The sequence below is a fragment of the Cervus elaphus genome, chromosome 13, assembly GCF_910594005.1.
Source record: "Cervus elaphus chromosome 13, mCerEla1.1, whole genome shotgun sequence".
Classification (NCBI taxonomy): Eukaryota; Metazoa; Chordata; class Mammalia; order Artiodactyla; family Cervidae; genus Cervus; species Cervus elaphus.
Genome location: NC_057827.1, coordinates 58384533 through 58404368, shown reverse-complemented (window position 1 = coordinate 58404368; position 19836 = coordinate 58384533). Strand labels below are relative to the sequence as shown.

The 19836-nt window shown below is 35.5% G+C and overlaps 2 protein-coding genes across 3 annotated transcripts in view; one reads left to right on the top strand and one right to left on the bottom strand.

Moving 5' to 3' along the window:
• Positions 1-19836, bottom strand: part of LOC122706523 (translation initiation factor IF-2-like) — a 162386-nt gene that overhangs the window by 95567 nt on the left and 46983 nt on the right. The gene's annotated exons all lie outside the window — the stretch shown is intronic.
• PPP4R3A (protein phosphatase 4 regulatory subunit 3A) overlaps positions 1-19836 on the top strand; it is a 35906-nt gene that overhangs the window by 1556 nt on the left and 14514 nt on the right. For both annotated transcript variants that reach the window (XM_043921751.1, XM_043921750.1), the window contains exons 2-5: positions 9395-9450; positions 12340-12438; positions 15958-16575; positions 19690-19767. In XM_043921751.1, the coding sequence (XP_043777686.1) occupies positions 9395-9450; positions 12340-12438; positions 15958-16575; positions 19690-19767 (851 nt within the window). The remainder of the gene's footprint in view (positions 1-9394; positions 9451-12339; positions 12439-15957; positions 16576-19689; positions 19768-19836) is intronic.

Below are 19836 nucleotides of genomic sequence, written 5' to 3'. Positions count from 1 at the left end.
TTTCCCCAGTGCTAGTTGTCTTTTTCATTAGAAGTGAAGGTTTTTGTGTGTAGTTTCACTGTGTAAACGTTCCGCAAGTGTGGAGTCGAATCGGAGCTTTTTGATTGCTTAAATATGTATTCATAGTTTGGTTCGGTTAACAGGTGGGGAGAAGTTGGCAAGTATCTCCAGAACCTTTCGATTGCCCCAGTGGTGCGTAAGCTTCACAGATTTTGAAACAGCTCTCAAGGTTCAAAGACCAAGTTGTTTGAAGATAAGCTTTTCACATTTTTAAAGACTCAACTCTTCAGGGATTGCCACTTCCCGCGGTGGCATACCGTGAATTTCCTTTAAAGAAAAAGTTGACATGGGGTAAAACTTTTTTCAAAATTGTTCCTCTCAATATGAAAACCTGTTTTGTAACAATATCCCATAGTTTTATGGTAGCTAACTATCTCAGTTTATGATTGTAGTTGTTCTGTATCTGAATTATTACAAACTCATTTTAAGGAATTTTAATTGGACTGAAGAGAGAACTCCAGTTCCATGGAACAGATAAGGCTCACCATTCTGTAACTGACGACTGCAGGGACATTGCTTTTCAATTTGAATTGAAAGAAAAGTAGTAACTTGGAGTATATTGCCTACAGGTTACTTTATAAGGCTCCCCCAAAATAAAAGCAGAGAAAAACTATGTTTTCTTGGAGGCATTTAAAGGGTTTTGAATTCATTGGATATATTTTTCTGAGGTCTATATTACTTGCCTCTTAAAATACAAGTTTGAATGTGAAATGTTAGTTTACTTTGGTATATGACTATCACATAATTACCAACTACTCTAAGTTCTATGTTTTTGCTTGTTTGGAAAACTTTTTATGTGATGAGTTGGAAAGTATAGGCTTTATAGGTTTGGTTAACTTAAGATGAAAGCATTTGTAGATTCGAGATGAATTCTTTGAAATCTCATAATAATTTAAAATAAGAGGTAACTTAACATCTTGTGTTTAATTATACTCATACAAAGTCCTTTCTTTAAACTACTTTAAAGCATTAAGTCCTAATGTCATTTTATCATAGGGAATCATACTCTTTTACCACAATAATACAAGAATCTCCCCCCTCCCCCATTTTTATCTGTTAGGGAAAGAGCTAAAAAAAAATTGACTGTGCCCTGGTTCAATTTATAAGTTACTAGGAAAACTAAATCCAAAAGTAGGCTAGAAAATTCCAAGATATTTGTGAATCCTTTATAAATAATTTTTACTTTTGATGATTCTTTTTTTAACAGGAAAACTCCAAATAGGAATAATAGTCAAAATTTATTGAGTGTCTGCTGTGTGCCAGTTGTATCTTCTGGTGTTTCCTGATGTAGGTACTATTTTTAGCCATATATACAGATTGGGAAACTGAGGCCTAGAGAAGCTAAAGAACCAAAGATCACATAGCTAGGTTAATTAAAAAGCAAGATCAGTGTTCAAACTGAGTTCGGGGAGAGGTATCAGATTGAATGAGATTTCTTGACTATGACTTGAAACTCGTATTATCAATTATTTAATTAATATCATTAACTGTTTACAGTGTGTTTGAAACACCCATATTATTGTCTGCTTGCGTTTGCTGCTTTATAGTTAGACCCAAGTTTTATTTCAAAGGAAATGAAGACAAATTTTTAGCCTAACAATATTTAAAGTTATAGTTTGTCTCCAAGCCACAGGTAGGAATTTTTGCATTGGCTTCTAGCTTGGGTTATTCATTATTGTGTGCTTCCCTCATTTGCCATTACGGGATAATTCAGAATTTTCTTTTTCTGGTTTTCCATGTGAGTCATTTATCTTGTTAGAGGAGCTTATAGACTAACCTGAAAAATCAAGAAGGCAGTTTTTGAATGGAAATACTTGTGTCTTCCGTCAGTCCATGTTGTTCTGGGCAAATAAATGCGCCCTTCCCCTGTGAAGCTGAGTTGGCTTGACAGTCTGTAGCTCACTTTGCCTTGGAGGAGAGATGTCCCACTAGCTACTGAACCCATTTTCTGATTTGCATCCTTATACAGTGGGTTCCTGCTAGCAAAATACACTGTTGGAATGTATCCTTTTTTAAAAACAAAGATAGATTACCTAATTTCTCAGGTTTTATCATAGCCATGTACTTGTAAGTTTCCATCTTCAGTAAAGATTATTTAGTGTATTTTTTTCCAATTTATGCTGTACATATTAGCTTGTTGCTTACTCTCTTATTTTATGTTCAAATCATTCTTTTTTTCCATTATGATTTTTACCACCTCCTACCAATTTTAGAATTGATAAAGAAATTGGAATTTCTTCGCATACTGAAGGATATCTTTGAGCATAAAATCACATCAGTACTCTTTATTCTGGATTACTTGCCAGTCATCAAGAATAGTGTTTTTATGTTTTTTACTTTTAAGTTTTATGTTTTTTTTTACATCCAATAGTTTTAATTAATATTTATTAATAAAATCAATAAATTTTTAATATTAACAGTTTTAACTAATTTACATTAATAGTTTTAATTCTGACTTGTTTATTCAGAGTTAAAAAGATTTGATTTTCACTGTTACTTGAGGCCTGAAGAAATGAGACATGAGGAAATGTTTTGTTCAGGGTAGCACTGCTAGCTAATGGTAAAAACTGGAATCCTGTGCTTCTACCTCTTGATAGAACTTGGTTGTAGATAAATAGGAGAAGAGGTCAACACTTTGGGTAGGAAAGTCTGTTTTGTTTTGGCCGCTGTGGTGAGAAATGCACAGAGATAGAATCAGCATTTTCTATGTTATTCTTGTAAATAAGTAAAGTAGTATATGATCTTGCAACAATAAGCATTTCAAAATTTAGCTACCACGAAGAACTCAGTGGGAGAACTATTTCACTTTGAAAACATGATTTAAATGCACTTTCTTTTTCTCTTGTGTAGTCCTGCATTGTGGAAAATTAATAGGCTTAGGATAATCAAGCCTTTAGTTATCATCTGTTACATGTGATAACTTGAGTTCAGGGCATCGGCTACGTTGTGTATAATTGGGTGGAGAGTGTTGAAGGCTGACAGAGGTGTGAGACCTCTTAATGTAACACTACCAAGTTTTTTTCCTGAGCTTTCATTTTAGTTTTTAAGTGCCTTTGTGGTCCACAAAATTGAGTGGGAGGGACCTGGAATACCAATCTACTATAGGTTTAAAGCATTACACTAATCTCCTATGCAGGTGAGATTTTTGGTTTTACATTAATTCCTTTTGATACCTTTTGAACAAGTGAATTTTCCAGCTAAATTAAACTGTATAACAGAAGATTTAAGTCTCAACAATTATGGAATGCTTCCTAAATATTGTATACTAGAATGTTTTTCTTAAGCAATACAATGAGCCTGTGATGCTTAGTCAGTCTTTTGTTTATAATGTGTTTCTAGATCATTGTTATCAATACTAATTTTTCTACTATTCAGAAATAAAGTGATGCCAGGGAAATGATACTCTGATCATGCTATTAAAAAAGAGAGTATTGAGTCCTGGTTACGTGTTAGGTTCTGGGTCAGGCACTATATATTCAGTTAATACTCAAAAGCAACCCTGAGAGGTATTATTTTTTCTAACTTTAAGTCTTGGTGCATTGATTCTTTGATTGGATAGTTTTGGGATCTTTTTCTCCTGTACCCAGCCAAAAACCTAGGTTTTTTGTTTTTTTTTTTAATATAAAATCTTTCTCTTTTAAAAGATTTGCATGAATTATTCTCAGTGGTTAAAGAATCCTGTCTGTAATGCAGGATACATAGGAGACGCAGGTTCAATCCCTGGGTGGGGCCGGTCCCCTGGAGTAGGAAATAGCAACCTGCTCCACTACTCGTGTGGGGAAAATTCCATGGACAGAGTAGCCTGTGACTGAGCACGCATGTATTGTGTGAGTATGTTTATTAGAACAGCAAACAAGCTGTCCCTAGCTGGATCCATACTACAGGCACTAGTTTTGCCTTCTCTCATTTCACTTCTTTTGCAGGTACTAACTGCTCTTACCCTATCCCTGGGGGTGTTTGTTTCGTTTTGATAGGGTTGTGTTGGGAGTTTGCAAGAGGATACTAGAGAAGTTATCACATTTTATTTTATAGGAGACCCAAGATGTGAAGTAGAGAGGGAACATTTTTAATGATTTAAATATTTATACTCATAGTTGTACTGTTTTATGGTCACTTTTTCTTGCTGTCAGTTCATAACAGCCTTACCTGTGATTCTTGGTTATGTTATGAGTGGGCAGTTTCCCCTTTACCATTGTCTTCCTATTTCCTGAGTGTATAGACCTCCCTTTTATCAGTATGTTTGGGGCATCTGTTTGTGTCAGGATACACAAATTGACTAACACTTTCACTTTTTCATACAGTTCTATCTCATCTAAAACTAGCATAGTATTCACAAAGTATAGCATTATTGACAGTAGCATTTCTCAAATTTTTTCCTTTAGGATACCTTTAATGTATTAAAACTGAGGACCTCTGAAAGCTTTATTTGTTTAAACAAAAAATGTCAGTGTTTACCACGTTAAAGCTTAGACTTCAAAAGTCTTTTCTTTTACATTTTTACATATCTCTTTAATGTCCAACTTAATTTTTTTAAAGGATTCTTTTCTGCTTCTGCATTCAGTCTGTTGCAGTATCAGTGTAGACACACAGAGAATGAGAATGAAAAGGGCAACTAATCTCTTAATAATATTATGAAAATAGTTTTGATTTTCTAGGCCTTTTGAGATCCCCACACTGTGAGTATAGCTGGCACAGACATTGTTTCTAATTTTCTTTAACCTTTACAAACACTGCTAATGAAATCTTTTTTCATATGCTTGGCACTTGTATGAGGGCATAGGATAATTTCCTAGAAGGCTTGTTAGACTAAAGATTAGTATGTGTTTAAAAGCTTCATAGATAAAGATAAATGATCCTCCAAAAGGGTTGTGCTGATGTTCAGTTTTGGTAATAGTAAATGAGAGTTAAGGACCCTCTTTTATTTTTTGAAGTATATATATGCATAAATATCGACTTGGGGGTGTATCAGAACTTTGGGATGGACTGGAAGCATTTGCTGTGCAGGAGTATTTAGTTCACCTGAGGGTAGTTGATTTTGCTGTGATAGATTCTACAATGACAAGTTTAATTGATGCATTCCCCTTAGCTTCATCAGTCTCTCTTGTTTTTGCATTTCCATATTTCCTTCTGAGTCATTCAAGTGGGAAGGCCTTTTTCAAGTCTTGATATTGGGGTTTACTCTTTAGGCTTGTCTTTCTCTTGTCTGTGTAAGGGTGTCTTTCTCAAATATGTGAGGTTTCTCAGATGTGTGAAGAGATGGTATCGTAGCGGGGTGGTCAGAATGAATTCCCCTTGGAGGATAAAGGAAGGCATCTATTTCATTGGAGAGGATGAATATGTTTCTCAAATTGGGGTGGGGAGCTGTTTTGCATATGTGATTCAGTTGTTAAGTTATATATGCTGGATCTATCCATGATCAAAAGCATGTGTCTTCTTTAACTCCCTTGATCTTGCTTAAGGTCCCCTGTTAAGGATTATCCTCTTCTTTGTCCCCTTGTTTTCCCTACTACCGTGATAAATGCCTCCCACCTGCAGTTGAACTCTGCATCCCCTTCCACGCTCACTTATTCTTAGGATGGAACTACTGTCCTCACCACTGTAGCGACTGGTAGCAAGCTTGTTGGGGGGAAGGATTGTGTAAGTACATGTTGACACTCAGCGGGTTCTTTTTTGGTTGATCGGATAAGTGCTTATAACTTGATCCAATAGGAACTGAGAGGTGGGGGTGGGGAACCTAATAGATGGGCTAGGAATAAAACTAGAAATAGGTCTTTCTGGGTTCTTTTTAAATTTATTTTTATTTATTTTAAATTGAAGGATAATTGCTTTACAATATTGTGTTGGTTTCTGCCATACATCAGCATCATGTCTTTCCATTATTATCTTACTTAGTCTCCCAATTAAAAGGTTGCTTTCCATGGTCCAGCCTCTACAACCTACTGACATCTTAGGGAACATGGTACTTGGGGACCAGAACTGGACTACCTTAAGTTGTATCTTAGACTAAAACCATGGGATATGGCTGAAATGGGTTTTAGGAGAGATTCTTCCCCTAAATCTTAAGTGCCCCAGGAGAAAGAAAGCCTTTTAACACCTGAAACTTCTGGTATGTGCTTATCCTTGTTTTAGCCAGCACTTTGGGAGGGAGCACTTCAAACTTCAGATAATTTGTAATTGGTTTTTCCTTTCTAGTCCTCCTAATGCTGTAACATTAGTGAGAGTTTTGAAACAAATGAACAGGGACTGGGGATGGAAACTGGTTCTTAAAAAATAACAGTTTTACCAATGCTGGGTGTTTCATTTTAGCAGCTGCCAAGTCAGGTGTGTGTTTCTTGAAATCACAACTTGAAGTGATAAAATAGTTCCAGCCCCTGTGCCATGTGTTGTTTTACCCCTTCTCTTAAAAAAAAAAAACCACGAAAACACGTCATAACCAGCATTCTTGAAGCCCGGTTCATGTCTCTTCAGTCACTCTCTCTCCCGCTTCCCCGCAATAAATCTAACTTCTAACACCATAGATTAATATTTGGCACTTTTTTAAACTTTATGTAAATGGACTTATGGGATATACATTTGTCTGAGGCTTCTTTCATTCATGTTTGTAAGGTTCATATACATTATTGCATTTACATATATTTGGTTCATTAACAATGTATGGTATTCCATCATATGATTATTTGCACTTTAGGGGGTTTTTTGGTAACAGAATTCACATGCCAGCTAATTGACTCATTTAAAGTGTATGATTCAGTATGTTCTGGTATAGTCACAGGGTTATGCAACTATCACCGCAGTGAGAGAACATTTTGTCCTCTAAAAGAAATCATGTACCCATTAGCACCCATTTGTTCCCCCTCCCTCCCTGTCTTAAGCAGCCACCAATCTGCATATCCACTAAATTTGCGTATTCTGGACAATTCATATAAACACAGTCCTAAAATATGTGGTCGTTTGTAACTGGCTTCTTTCACTTATGTTTTCAAGGTTCATCTGTTAAGCATGGATCAGAACTTGGTACCTTTGTATAGCTGAATAGTATTTCACTTTATCCATTCATCAGTATTTGGACCTTTGGATTGTTTCCATTTTTTGCTATTACGAATAATGCTCCTGTGCATGTATGTACACATACTTGTGTGGGCATATGTTTTCATTTCTCTTGTATATACCTAGGAGTGGAATTGCTGGTAACTCTTAACACTTTGAGGACCTACCAGATTTAAGTAGATGCCTTTTTATACACCCACAAGAAAAATGTTTGAGTGTTCCAATTTCTCCACACAGTTGCCAGCTCTTGTCATTATCTGTCTTTGATTATAGGCTCCCTACGTGGTGTGAAATGGTTATCTTTTCTTGGTTTTGATTTGCATTTATCTAATGAATAATGATGTTGAGCATCTTTTCTTGTTACTGCCATCTTCTTTGGAGAAGTATCTGTTCAGAACCATTGCCCATTTTTAAATTGGGTGTTTGCAAGTTAAGTCACCACAACTTGGCAAATGCTGATATTTTACTTATATATTCAGTACCATTTAGCACCATTATGAGTACATGGTAGTGAAGGGTCAGTAAATTACTAACACAAGACAGTATCAAAATGAGTAAATGAATTTAAAGCAAAGCTAGTTCAATTTGGAAATGTTAGCGCACCTTTTTCTCAAGTGTCTGGTCACTATTTAGAATGGATAAAACAGTTGTTAAATGTAATAGGAGATGAAAGCCTTGGATGAGAGACAGCTGCAGAGAAAATGCTTCTTAAGTATTTTGGGCCAGAACTTGTCTTTAAACTGGACTTGGTTGATTCCAGCTTAAACACGATTTATACCTCTCCAGGCGGAGAGGTATAAATCTAGTTTTAAAATTTGTTCTTTGTGAAGACATACAGATGGCCAACAGGCACAAGAAAAGATGCTCACATTGCTAATTAGAGAGATGCAAACAAAAACACCAGTGAGATATACCACCTTACACCAATCAGAATGGCCATCATCAAAAAAATCTACAAACAATTAATGCTGGGGAGGGTGTGGAGAAAAGGGAACCCTCCTACACTGTAGGTGGGAATGTAAATTGGTGCAGCTGCTACTGGAGACAGTATGGAGGTTCTTCCCAAAAAAAGGTGAAAATGGAGTTGCCATATGATCCTGCAATCCCACTCCTGGGCATGTAACTGGAGAAAACTATAATTGGAAAGGATATGCACCCTAATGTTCATTGCAGCACTATCTACAATAGCCAAGACATGGAAACAACTTGTTCATAGGAGGGTAAATGGATAAAGAAGATGTGGTCGTATATACAATGGAAATACTACTCAGCCATTTAAAAAAATAAAATAAAATAATGCCATTTGCAGCAACATGGATTGAAGAGATTATCATAGTAAGTGAAGGTAAGTCCAACAGAAAGACAAACACCATATGATATCGCTTATATATGGAATCTGAAATATGACACAAATGAACTTTTCTATGAAGCAGATTAATAGAACGGACTTGCGGTTGCCAAGAGAGAGGAGGGTAGAGGAGGGATGGGCTAGGAGTGGGGGGGTTAGCAGATGCTGACTATTACAAATAAAATGAGTAAACAGCAAGGTCCTATAGTATAGCACAGGGAACAATATTCACCCTATGATTAAATCATAATGGAAAGGAACATGATAAAGTGTGTGTGTATGTATATATTTATATAATTGAACACTTGGTTTTAATACCCTGAGTCTTATGATTCTGTGATACTGCCAGGGGAAAAACAGATACGAGCAAATTAAGCTTGTTCTGAGAAGTAAATTGATAGTTTGAAGATGGAGAAGTTTGGTAATTCCTGTGTTAAACAAAAATATAAGATTTTCTGAAGGTGAATCACAATTTGGGGATGTACTTGGTCAATGAATCATCCCTGATGTTTTCAAACTTTTATCAGTAAATTCTTATTTTAGCCAGATTTTATTTACAATGCTAATTTGAGTGTTTTATTTGCATTTCTCTCAATAATGGTGTATATCAGAGATTTAATCCCAGATCATCTGGCTTCACATTGTGCTATTTCCCTACCTGTACTGCTCAGGAGTTGTTAGATCTGTTACCATCCAGTACTCACTCTTTAGTTGATTGTGTCTGTCTTGTTAAAAGTAAACATGTATGAAGTGAGCATTTCTTAGGTTTTAGGCTATTATATTTAAATTCATATTGTTTTAAAGTAATATTTCCTGTACTGAAGTTGTATGCACATCAGACATTCAAAAAGGAAATGTGTGTGTATGTAAGGGAATAATATGGTGTTGCTGCTTTGCAGTTACATAATGGAATGTGTGTGTTTTTTCCCTCTTTCCTAGGTTCTCTACTTTTAGAATCCAAAATAAATCCAAATACTGCATACCAGAAACAACAGGTAAACTTTTGAAGATGATGTGCTTTATCTTGAATATTATCCTCTTGGTTTGGTGATTAAAGGAAGATTTACCATCTGATTCCTTACAGTGAGAAATTGGAGCAGATTACATGTTTTGCCTATCTAATTCCAAAATACAGTTTCAGATATTTGACCAGCTGAGCCTTATTTCTCACAAGTTACATCTGAAATAACACAATTTTCTCTCCTAAAGAGAATTTAAAAAGTGACCACTGGTGAAATAATCAGCTCCTTTCTTTGCTGTTGTGAATACTAGTAGTGCCGGAGGAACATTCCTATCTCTATACAGCAACTTGGTATGAATATGAATCTGATTTCTTACATAGCCTGAGCAGGACCTTATAATGATGTAACAGTTTTTTAAGAACTTTCAGTTTGAGTAAACTCTCTTGTACCCTTCTGACGCAAGAGATATCTGAAAGGAAACCTGTCAGTGCCTGCAAGCACTGTCACCAAAATTGGTGTTTATTCAGAATATACACAGATAGATAATACTGAATTCTCTACAAAGCCACTGAAATTATTATCAGGCTCCTCATTGCTCTGAAGGTGCAGATATAAAATAACTTAAAAAATATTACCAACACATTTATATATATTTATTTATAAATGATTTATAAAGTGCTTTTTCATTGACCATTGAAATACTATTAGAGGGAAGTTAGTTTTACTTTGCATATTAGATGATACCTAAAGTTTGTGATTTGCTTGAGGTCACACAGATAATACATAGGAAATTTGATATTTACTCCTAAATTTACTTAATTTTATTTTATTTGTCCAACAAGCATTGGTACAATATGAAATATTTTCTTGATGGTTTAATGGTCTATTAACACTATTGTATTTGTTGTTCTTAAGAAAACTTTCAGGTTCTTTTGGAATGGCTGGAGACTAGAGTATTTGATTTTGATTTTGATGTTCGATATACTTAAACTCGCATTTTGAGGTTTCAGTCGGCTGAATAGTAAAAGCACATCCTTAGAAAAAGAAAAGACTGAATTTGTTTTGAGGATGAATGAACAAATCTATATGTTTTAACCTATAGTTGTTGGATGATAAGGAAGATGATTTGGTGAAAATTAGGCTCTTCAAGGAAAACAGAGGAGCAGTTCCTAAAAATTTTCAAACTTAAAAATTTGTCAAATGGGTAATTAAGGGCATATTTCTAGCTGTGCCCTGATTAAGCCTCCAGATGATTCTGAATATACACTGTAGCAGAACAGTTGCTTCTAGTTGTATTAAACTCATTACTAATGTGGTAGTGGTTTTAGACTTCTTCCAGTGAATCTTATGTTAGTACCAGTTTTCAAAACAGTATGTATCATCTCACTTATTTAAAGACGAACCGAGGCTCAGGGAGGCCACCCGGCTGACTGATTCTGCCACGTTGATCTTACACTGTTAATGTAAGTTATTTTGAGTTTGAATAGCTACTCAGTCACTGTGGAACAGATTGCTTGCCTGGGATCTCTAGAAGTTCTTGAAGGTAATAAAAGGGACTCTTTTGAGTTCTTTTTTTTAAAATTCTGAGTAAGACTTGTGGATTTATCTTGTTAGTAATGCTGCACAACCCAGTCAGGATCATTTATGTACTTCTGGCTGGCATCACTTTAGTTCAGTAAGAGATTATTGGCCTCATGATTGATAGTTAAATGATTGAATAGAATTTATATGAAGTTTAGCAGACAGATTTTTGAACATGGGATCCGTTTGTGTACAATAAAGTGTCCTTGCCAAGGTAGTAAAAAGTATAAGAAATAATAGATCCTTTAAGATACCTTAAAATACAGTTAGGTTTCCTCTTCAATACGGAATCTTAATCATTCCAACCAGATTCTCAGCTCACTTTGGCTTGGCTTTTTTCACTTATTAATCAGTTTGAATTATTTTTCTTTATATAGTCATTAAGTTTGAAGGGGCTTCCCTGTTGGCTCAGATGGTAAAGAATCCTCCTGCAGTGTTAGGAGACCCAGGTTTGATCCCTGGGTTGGGAAGATTCCCTGGAGAAGGGAATGGCAACCCACTCTAGCATTCATGCTTGGAGAATTCCATGGACACAGGAGCCTGGCAGGCTACAGCCTGTGGGATTGCAAAGAGTCAGACACAACTAAGCGACTAACACAAGCTTGAAGAGATATCTTAAACCCCATAAATATTATACCATGCATATTGTAGAATACAGACTGTACTACAGCAAATGTAAAGTGGTCTTGGCATTGTGATTGTGGTGTCTTGTTGAGATTACATCTTTAGTAAGAACTGTTTATTAAACTTACTGTCATAAAAAAAGTCAGTATGAAAAATAAAGGGGTGCTAGGAGCATCTTGCTTCTTGAATGTTGGTAAAAGTTTAAAAAAAACCTCTGTCCAGATAAATGCTCACATATTACAAATTTAACTGCTAATTTGAAGGATGTTACGGGCCTCAAGTGCCGCAGGTAAAGAACACTGGATACTGACAATTAGGAGGAGGAATTATGTTTATTTTATTAATCCCATCCTCCTAATATACCCTTGTTATTAAAATACTCAGGACTTTCTCTTTGGCCATTTTGACTAGAGCATAAAATGTGACTGAATGTGCAAGCAAACTGACATAACTTTAGTTTGTATCTTTTGACACATTTGGATTATGTGCTCACTTGTAGTGCTTTTCATATATTGGTTCAACTTTTCTTTAAGGAGAACATTGTTTTAATTTTATAGATTGGATAAAGTGTAAAAGAACATTGGAAAAGACTAATATCAATGTTGCAAAAAATAAAAATGAGTACTATTCTCATTTCCCTATTGCTTTGTTCGTTTGCCTTTAAAGTAGTTTGTGGTAATATATGTTAATCGTTCAGACTTCTTTTTTTCTCTTAAGGACACTTTGATTGTGTGGTCTGAAGCAGAAAATTATGACTTGGCCCTCAGCTTTCAAGAAAAAGCTGGATGTGATGAAATTTGGGAAAAGATATGTCAGGTAATTTAAAATTAGAAAATTAATGTGCTTTCATTTTAAGCGTTTTGTTTTTTGCTGTGCTTTAAGCTAATGCCTCATACTTTAAAATGCATAGAGACACATTTCATGTAGATTAGTGCTATCTGTGAAAAACTTGATTTATAGGAAAGCACAGTTTATTGACACTAGCGTACCCAGTCCAGACCTTTGCTGAACTCCAGAGTTTTATATTCACCTGCCTTTCAGAGCTGTCCTCCATGAGTGCTACTAGCATCTCAAATTCAGTAGTCTAAAACTGAGCATAATCTCACTGAAATTTGTTCATTCTCCTATCTCTCTCATCTCAGTAAATGCCATTCAGTTGCTGAAGTCAGAAACATGTTTATCCTTCCTTCATCCTCTCTGTCCATTCAGTCCTTAAACTCTTAAGTCTTCAGTGCGTTCATTTATCTTCATTTTTACTGTTATTGGTTTTCTAAGCTACCATCATTTCTTGCTTGGTTTATTGCATTCATCCCAGATCTACACAGCGAGAGTATCTTTTTTGAAATGGAAGTCTGATTATCTTACTCTTTGTTCAGTAACTTCTTCTGACTCTTGACTATCTCTTCAGTTTCATCATTTTTGTTCTCAATTGATTCCAGAATTCCTTAGTGGAATTCCTAGTACCTCAGTCTAGTGGTAATATCTCCACAGTCTTTTGTGAATGGTCATTGATAATGCACTCTAGTGGCTTAAGCTGTTTTTTCTTATTAAAGACTCATGTAGACCATTATATCCTAAAGATACTTTCTCTATCTTCACATTTATTTTATCTGGAGAAGAAATAACTTTCAGCAGATTCTTTAATTCATTGGTTCTCAAGGTGTGATCCAGAAGGATGAGCATGACCTGGGATCTGACAGAAATGCAAATTATGAGACCTCCATCCCAGATCTGCTGAATTAGAAACTCTATGAGTAGGTACCAGTAATTCTGTTTTAGGTAGGTACCAGTTTTAATAAACCTTCTGGATCAGATTTTCTCTGTTTAAAGGGTAAGGTAGTAAATATTTTAGGCTTTGTATACTACACTGTTTAACTACTGTTTAGCTATTCAGTTCTGCTGTTGTACTGAGAAAGTAGTCAGAGACAACAAACGAATGAACATCGTTCTCTTCCCAGTAAAATTTTATTAACAGGTAGTGGGCCAGGTTTGGCAGTTGTCTGTCAGTGCCTGCTTCAGGTGACTCTGGTGAACCATGACATTTGAGAGCCACTACCTTAATAGACTATGGAAGCCTCTGTTCTTGAGACACAGGTTTTCCTTAACTTGCAAAGTTTATTTCTGCTATATCATTCTACTAAGCTGTGTTTCATAAATTAACCTGTTTAGTTGTCCCTTTCCTTCTCTTAACAGGTGAAAAACTAACAAATATGTATTTATGCCATCTTCATGTTTTCTTTGCTTTCTGCCCCATGCAGTTGTTTTTATAGCATATTCCTCTAGATTTTGTCATTTGTAGTTCTCCCGTAGAAAGAGATGAAATTGATGAGCTCAGGGTGGTGCTGAAAGTATCTGTTATTCACACAAATCTTGTTTCCTCTTCACTTACCTGAGATGAACAGTCCCACCCTGCACACAGTCTTTTATTAGGCTAGTATTTAACTCAGACCTGGACTCAGTCTGCTACTGTCGGGCCTGGGTCTTCTTTAAAATTCTCAGACCTTTATTATACTTTTCCTTAGTCTGTAACACCATAAATTCTTCATTTTCTCTTGGGACACTTGTAGTACTTGTATACTTTTCTCTATAGTAACATTCCTGAGAATCATGCCTACTTTGTTGTTTTTTTCTGATATAGTTACATAGTTCATGTTCAAAGTGTCATTTCTCAGTGACTTTTATGATCCTGATTGCACATCTTTTATGGTCTTCACATTCTCATTTTCTTTATATCCAGATTGACTTCTGAGATATATCCTTTCTCCAGGAAAGCTCTTTCTTCTAGTTTAGCCTTGTTTCCTTTTTAAATTTTCATTCTCAAATTGCTTCTGTTCTGAAAGCAAGACTGAAACATACTTGTCAAATATTAGAATTTCACCTCGTTTCCCTAAGCAGATCAGATTCCTAAACACAGGCCTTTTGGATTACGTGTCGAGTCTTCATATTTGCGAGTTCACTCAAGAAGATATCATTTTCAGTACAATTACAGGCTCTCATCCCTTTTCATTTGGTTTTGTAATCAGATGCCTACCATGTTTCTATAGGTAAAGCCATAGCTTGAATATTAGGAGTCTAAAGCTGTGGTGAGACCTTGTGTAATTTCAAAAATCCAGAGCCAACTTGAGACCATGCCAGGTACAAGCTGTGAATGTGCCTGGCCTCCTTTTAGAGGTTCTGCCCACTGGATTAAGGTCAAGATGGTGTCACCTTGCAGTATATTTCAAGACTTAGTCCAGGTCTTCTTCCCTTCTGATACTCATCAACATCTCTTGACCATTCTAAGCAACTTAAGTTTGTTTGTCATTTCATATGAGGCTTATTTTTTCCATCCCTTTGCCATTCAGTTTGGCCTTTTGAGCTGGTTTAATGCCAGTGTCAGATTATAGGGCCAAGAGAGCACAACTCATCTCATTCCAAAATATTTTTTGTCTTTGACCTTTTGTAAAAACTTTCTTTTACCTTAAATTATATTTAATTATGAAGACTTATAAGTTAGTTTTTTATAATTAGAGTCCCTACACTGACATAAGGTTGGGATTTATGACAAACTTTAGAGCTTCTAGGGGATCATGAAAGGTAAAGGTTTGGATGTGTAGAAAGGAAAACTTCATGGTTTGGTTACTTAACTTTAAGCAGGTATTCTCAGGGCATAGCTCTACTACATATAGGTTACGTTCCTTTTTGTGTGGTTTTATTTTTATGTGGGTGCACTTGTTCCCAGCTCATTTGTTCTGAATCATAGTTTTGGGCTACCAGCCAGCATTTATACCAGATCAGTGACCCACTTTGGTCCAAAGCCAGTTTGTATGTGCTCTTTTCCTTTGGTTTCTAAATTAACTGATAGTAAATATTTTTCTATTGCTTGCAATGATAATGTATTTTCTATGGTCACAGCATTTGTTTGAATTTTACTTAAACTTTAAAGAGTTTAATGGATGTACCATAGCATAATGCTAGGAGTGTTTCTGGGGTTTGCCCTGGTCTGTTGATGAATGGGTGTTTTACCATCAGGCCTCTTTATTATGGGTCTGCAGGGCACTCTTAAGTAACAGTCACTGATACTTTAGTGGATCTTAGAATGTTTCCACTGCTGATAAACCTTGTACTTATGAGGAAGCTCATTACATTTCTGAACTTTGAACTTCCTTCCTTAAAATCAGAAGTGTGTATTATTTATAGAAATGTGCTTAGAAAAGCAGGCATTTGTGTCAAGTTTGAAGAAAATTCTAATCTTGAAAATCATCATTAGAGTTTGGTTATATGTTTCTTATATCTAAGAGTATCATTTAGATTTGCTTTGACTATACTTCAGCTATTACAAATATTGTTTAATAGGTTCAAGGAAAGGACCCATCAGTGGACATCACTCAGGACCTTGTAGATGAGTCTGAAGAGGAGCGTTTCGATGATATGTCATCACCAGGTTTAGAATTGCCATCTTGTGAATTAAGTCGTCTTGAGGAAATTGCAGAACTTGTGGCGTCATCCTTACCTTCTCCCCTGCGTCGTGAAAAACTTGCACTAGCACTGGAAAATGAGGGTTATATTAAAAAGCTCTTAGAGCTTTTTCATGTGTGTGAGGATTTGGAAAATATTGAAGGACTGCACCACTTGTATGAAATTATCAAAGGCATCTTCCTCTTGAATCGAACTGCTCTTTTTGAAGTTATGTTCTCTGAGGAATGTATAATGGACGTCATTGGATGCTTAGAATATGATCCTGCTTTATCACAACCACGAAAACATAGGGAATTTCTAACAAAAACAGCCAAGTTTAAAGAAGTGATTCCCATATCAGATCCTGAGTTGAAACAAAAAATTCATCAGACGTACAGAGTTCAGTATATACAAGATATGGTTCTACCTACCCCTTCAGTCTTCGAAGAAAATATGTTATCAACACTTCACTCCTTTATTTTTTTCAATAAGGTAGAAATTGTTGGTATGTTACAGGTAAGTTAGATCATTCTTTATTTATTTATTTTTTTCTGCTTAAAAAGATGCCCAATCAGGAAAAATTTTCTGTTCCTTTAGGCACTTAAGTTGAATTTTATTTTTTGTTTAAAGGTATTTACTTTGATGATATTGCAAGAAATTATATATAATACTGTGGGACACAGAAGGTTGTGTTTGGGTTAAGGATAATAAAGGTGATTTTTTAAAAAATCTAGCTCAAAGAAATTATAGGGAAAGGATCTTAATGAAACAATTGAATGTAGAATTTTAGGGATATTAAACTATCAATTAGGCATAAAACCGAATGGATTGGAACAGGAAAGAAAAAATAGAAGCCAAGAAATATATCATTAAATATAGAATACAAATTCTATAATATTTGGAGAACTCCGGGGTAATTATTTACTAAAGGTCTAGCTTTAGGGTCAAGAGAATATAGAAGAGGTTGGCAGGTTACAGCTGCCTGTCTCCCTACCAAAAGGCATGCTTTTGTGATGGATGAGAGTGTGGGGAGGTTAGACTTGTATTTGAGTTTCAGCTCTGCCTGCCACTTAATAGCTGTGTGACTTGGGCAACTTTCTTAATCTCTTAAAAGCTTCAGCTTCTTAATCTTAAGGTTGGTGATATTAGTATCTACCCAATAAGGTCATCTGAAGATTAAATAAGATGCATGCTTGTAAAGCATTGAACATGATACAAGACTCTTGAGTATTATTTTAAATATCTATTAATCGCCTATTAAACCTAAACTCGCAAATTTTCTTTTTATAGTATGCCCAGTCTCTCAGGTGTGGTGTGTTAGGGTGCTTGCATCAGAACTACCTAGGATGCATCCTGGATTCTGCACAAAACCCACAATCCAGATCTCTGAGCTGGCTGGTAATCTGCATTTGTAGCGGCCCCGAAGTCAGAGAATCTCTCAGTAAATGATCCCATGGCGCATGACTTAGTCTAGTCCACTGAGACACGCCTTCACGGTGTCAAGACGTGTGAGCTGCACACCCTGTGTGCTGTGATCCCACCCAGAATCCTGGGACAGTAACACACATGCGATGGGATTGGAGAGCTCTAAGACCTCACCCCAGATCTACAAATAGAACAATTATTTGGAACCTGGATTTGCTATATTAAAAAACGAAGCGAATAAATGTCAGCAAGAGCTGCTTGGTAGCATATGTTATGAATAAAACTGTAAATTTAATTTTTGTCTATTCCTTTTTAGAAAATTGCTATATTTTCAGTGATCCTGGTTTTGTCACTATATATGTGTGTGTGTGTGTGTGTGTGTCTATATATATATATAGTGTCTATATATATAGACAAAACCATATATATATAATACATACATGCATATGTAGACATAAACACACGCATACATACACATATATATGAATTCAAATAGAAAGGTCAATTTTACCAAAACTGCTTTTCTGAAGCTAGTGATAAGCCCAGTTGACATTGACTAATTTGACCTATTTTTCATTCAATACAAATAATACAAGCAATACAATTTGGTAACTACAACAGTATTCCTCTACATAGTGTATTGTGATTGATAATGGAAGAAGAAGGGTTCTGGTACTAATGTTCATTTGTTCTTTGATAAGGAGCTAGTTTTTGCTAGCTACCTAACAGATCCTTTGTTCTGGTATAGTTTTGATTCCTGGTTTCCTTGGATAGTCCTAAGTGCTATTGGTCCTTTTATTTAGCTCCACATAGTTCTGTTTGTTTTGTTTCACAGGGATCTGTCACTTGTTTTTCTTGGTCTTCATACCAGTAAAATGCCAGTTTTACACATTAAGTATGAATAATTTCAAGTTAAGTTTTGTTTCCCTGCAGTATGCTCTGTAAAATGCTGACTGCCAGTGCTGTAGTCCTTCTGTTCTCTTGTTGCTGAGTATTTATATCCAAAGTGCTGCTGTGAAGAAGAGTTTTACAAATTTTTTGACAAGGAGTAATTAAAGCAGGTTCTTACCCACCTTGTACATGGTCATAAGCCTTACCATTGACTGGTTATATTCTATGTAATACTGTGGAGCGTTCTTAATTCTCTATACTTCGCAGCAGTGCAGAGATTGTTTTTTAATCATTAGATTTTTATTTGGGATATATCCGAAGTGGATCTTGATATTGGATGCCATTTGAGGTATGGCATATGCACTGTAGAAGTAAAGGTGGGAATACCTAGTATCACAGAGTGTTTCTTGGGCACTTGCAGCAGTGAGTATGGGGTTTATAAACTAACGGGAGGTGACTCAGGCATGACTGTAGGGCATGTATTACTGAATTTACTTCTACTTGATGTGGTAGTATGGAATTAAAACAAAATTTTAACTAGTGGCAGAAAAAAATTGAACAGGCAGTCAGGAAGGTTCTACCCACCTCCCTGCTAACTGTGATTGGGCTTTGGGCAAATTTCTTAATTGTGTCTCAATTATAAAGAGGTAAGAATAGGACAACATATGTTATTTCCAAGTTCTGTCCTCTTAACTTTCACATGCTCAGATTAGTATCCTATAAGAGTATCATTTGACTCATTTTCAGAATAATTTGATTATGTGTTAAATTATTGTGTATGTGAAAATCTTTAAATAATGTTTCTTTAAAAGTTTTGAATTTAGCTTTTTAAGTAATTGAATAATTTCTTTTTTTAAAATGTGAAGGAAGTTTTGTCTTCATTTGAGAGGTTATAGAACCTTAACTTCTAAGGTTAAGGTTTTGAAACCCTATGAGTGTATAAACCCTATGAGTGTATAAACCATGTTTGTTTTTGTAAATAAAGTTCTAAACACAGCCATACCCATTCACTGACATTGCCTATGGTCGCTTCCTGACATAACAGTGGAATTGAGTAGCTGTGGTAGAGAATGCAAAACCTAAAATATTTATAATGTGGCCTTTAAATAGACAGGAAATAGAACCTTGCCAAGATACAAAGGATATCCTTATAAATCCCCAATTTATTCTTTAATAGTTTTTTTTACTTTTCTTTTAAAAAACAGCATTGCCAATACCATCTCCCCTTTTCTAGTTATTACAATTTATATCTTCTATAATAGCATCTTAAAAGTAATTCTTACTGTTAGCATAATTTATCCTTTGATTTCACAGGAAGATGAAAAATTTCTGACAGATTTGTTTGCACAACTAACAGATGAAGCAACAGATGAGGAAAAAAGACAAGAGTTGGTAAGAAATTTGATATTATGAAGGGCATGAAGCTAAAACAACATACCTTTTATAATTACTTACCTTTTT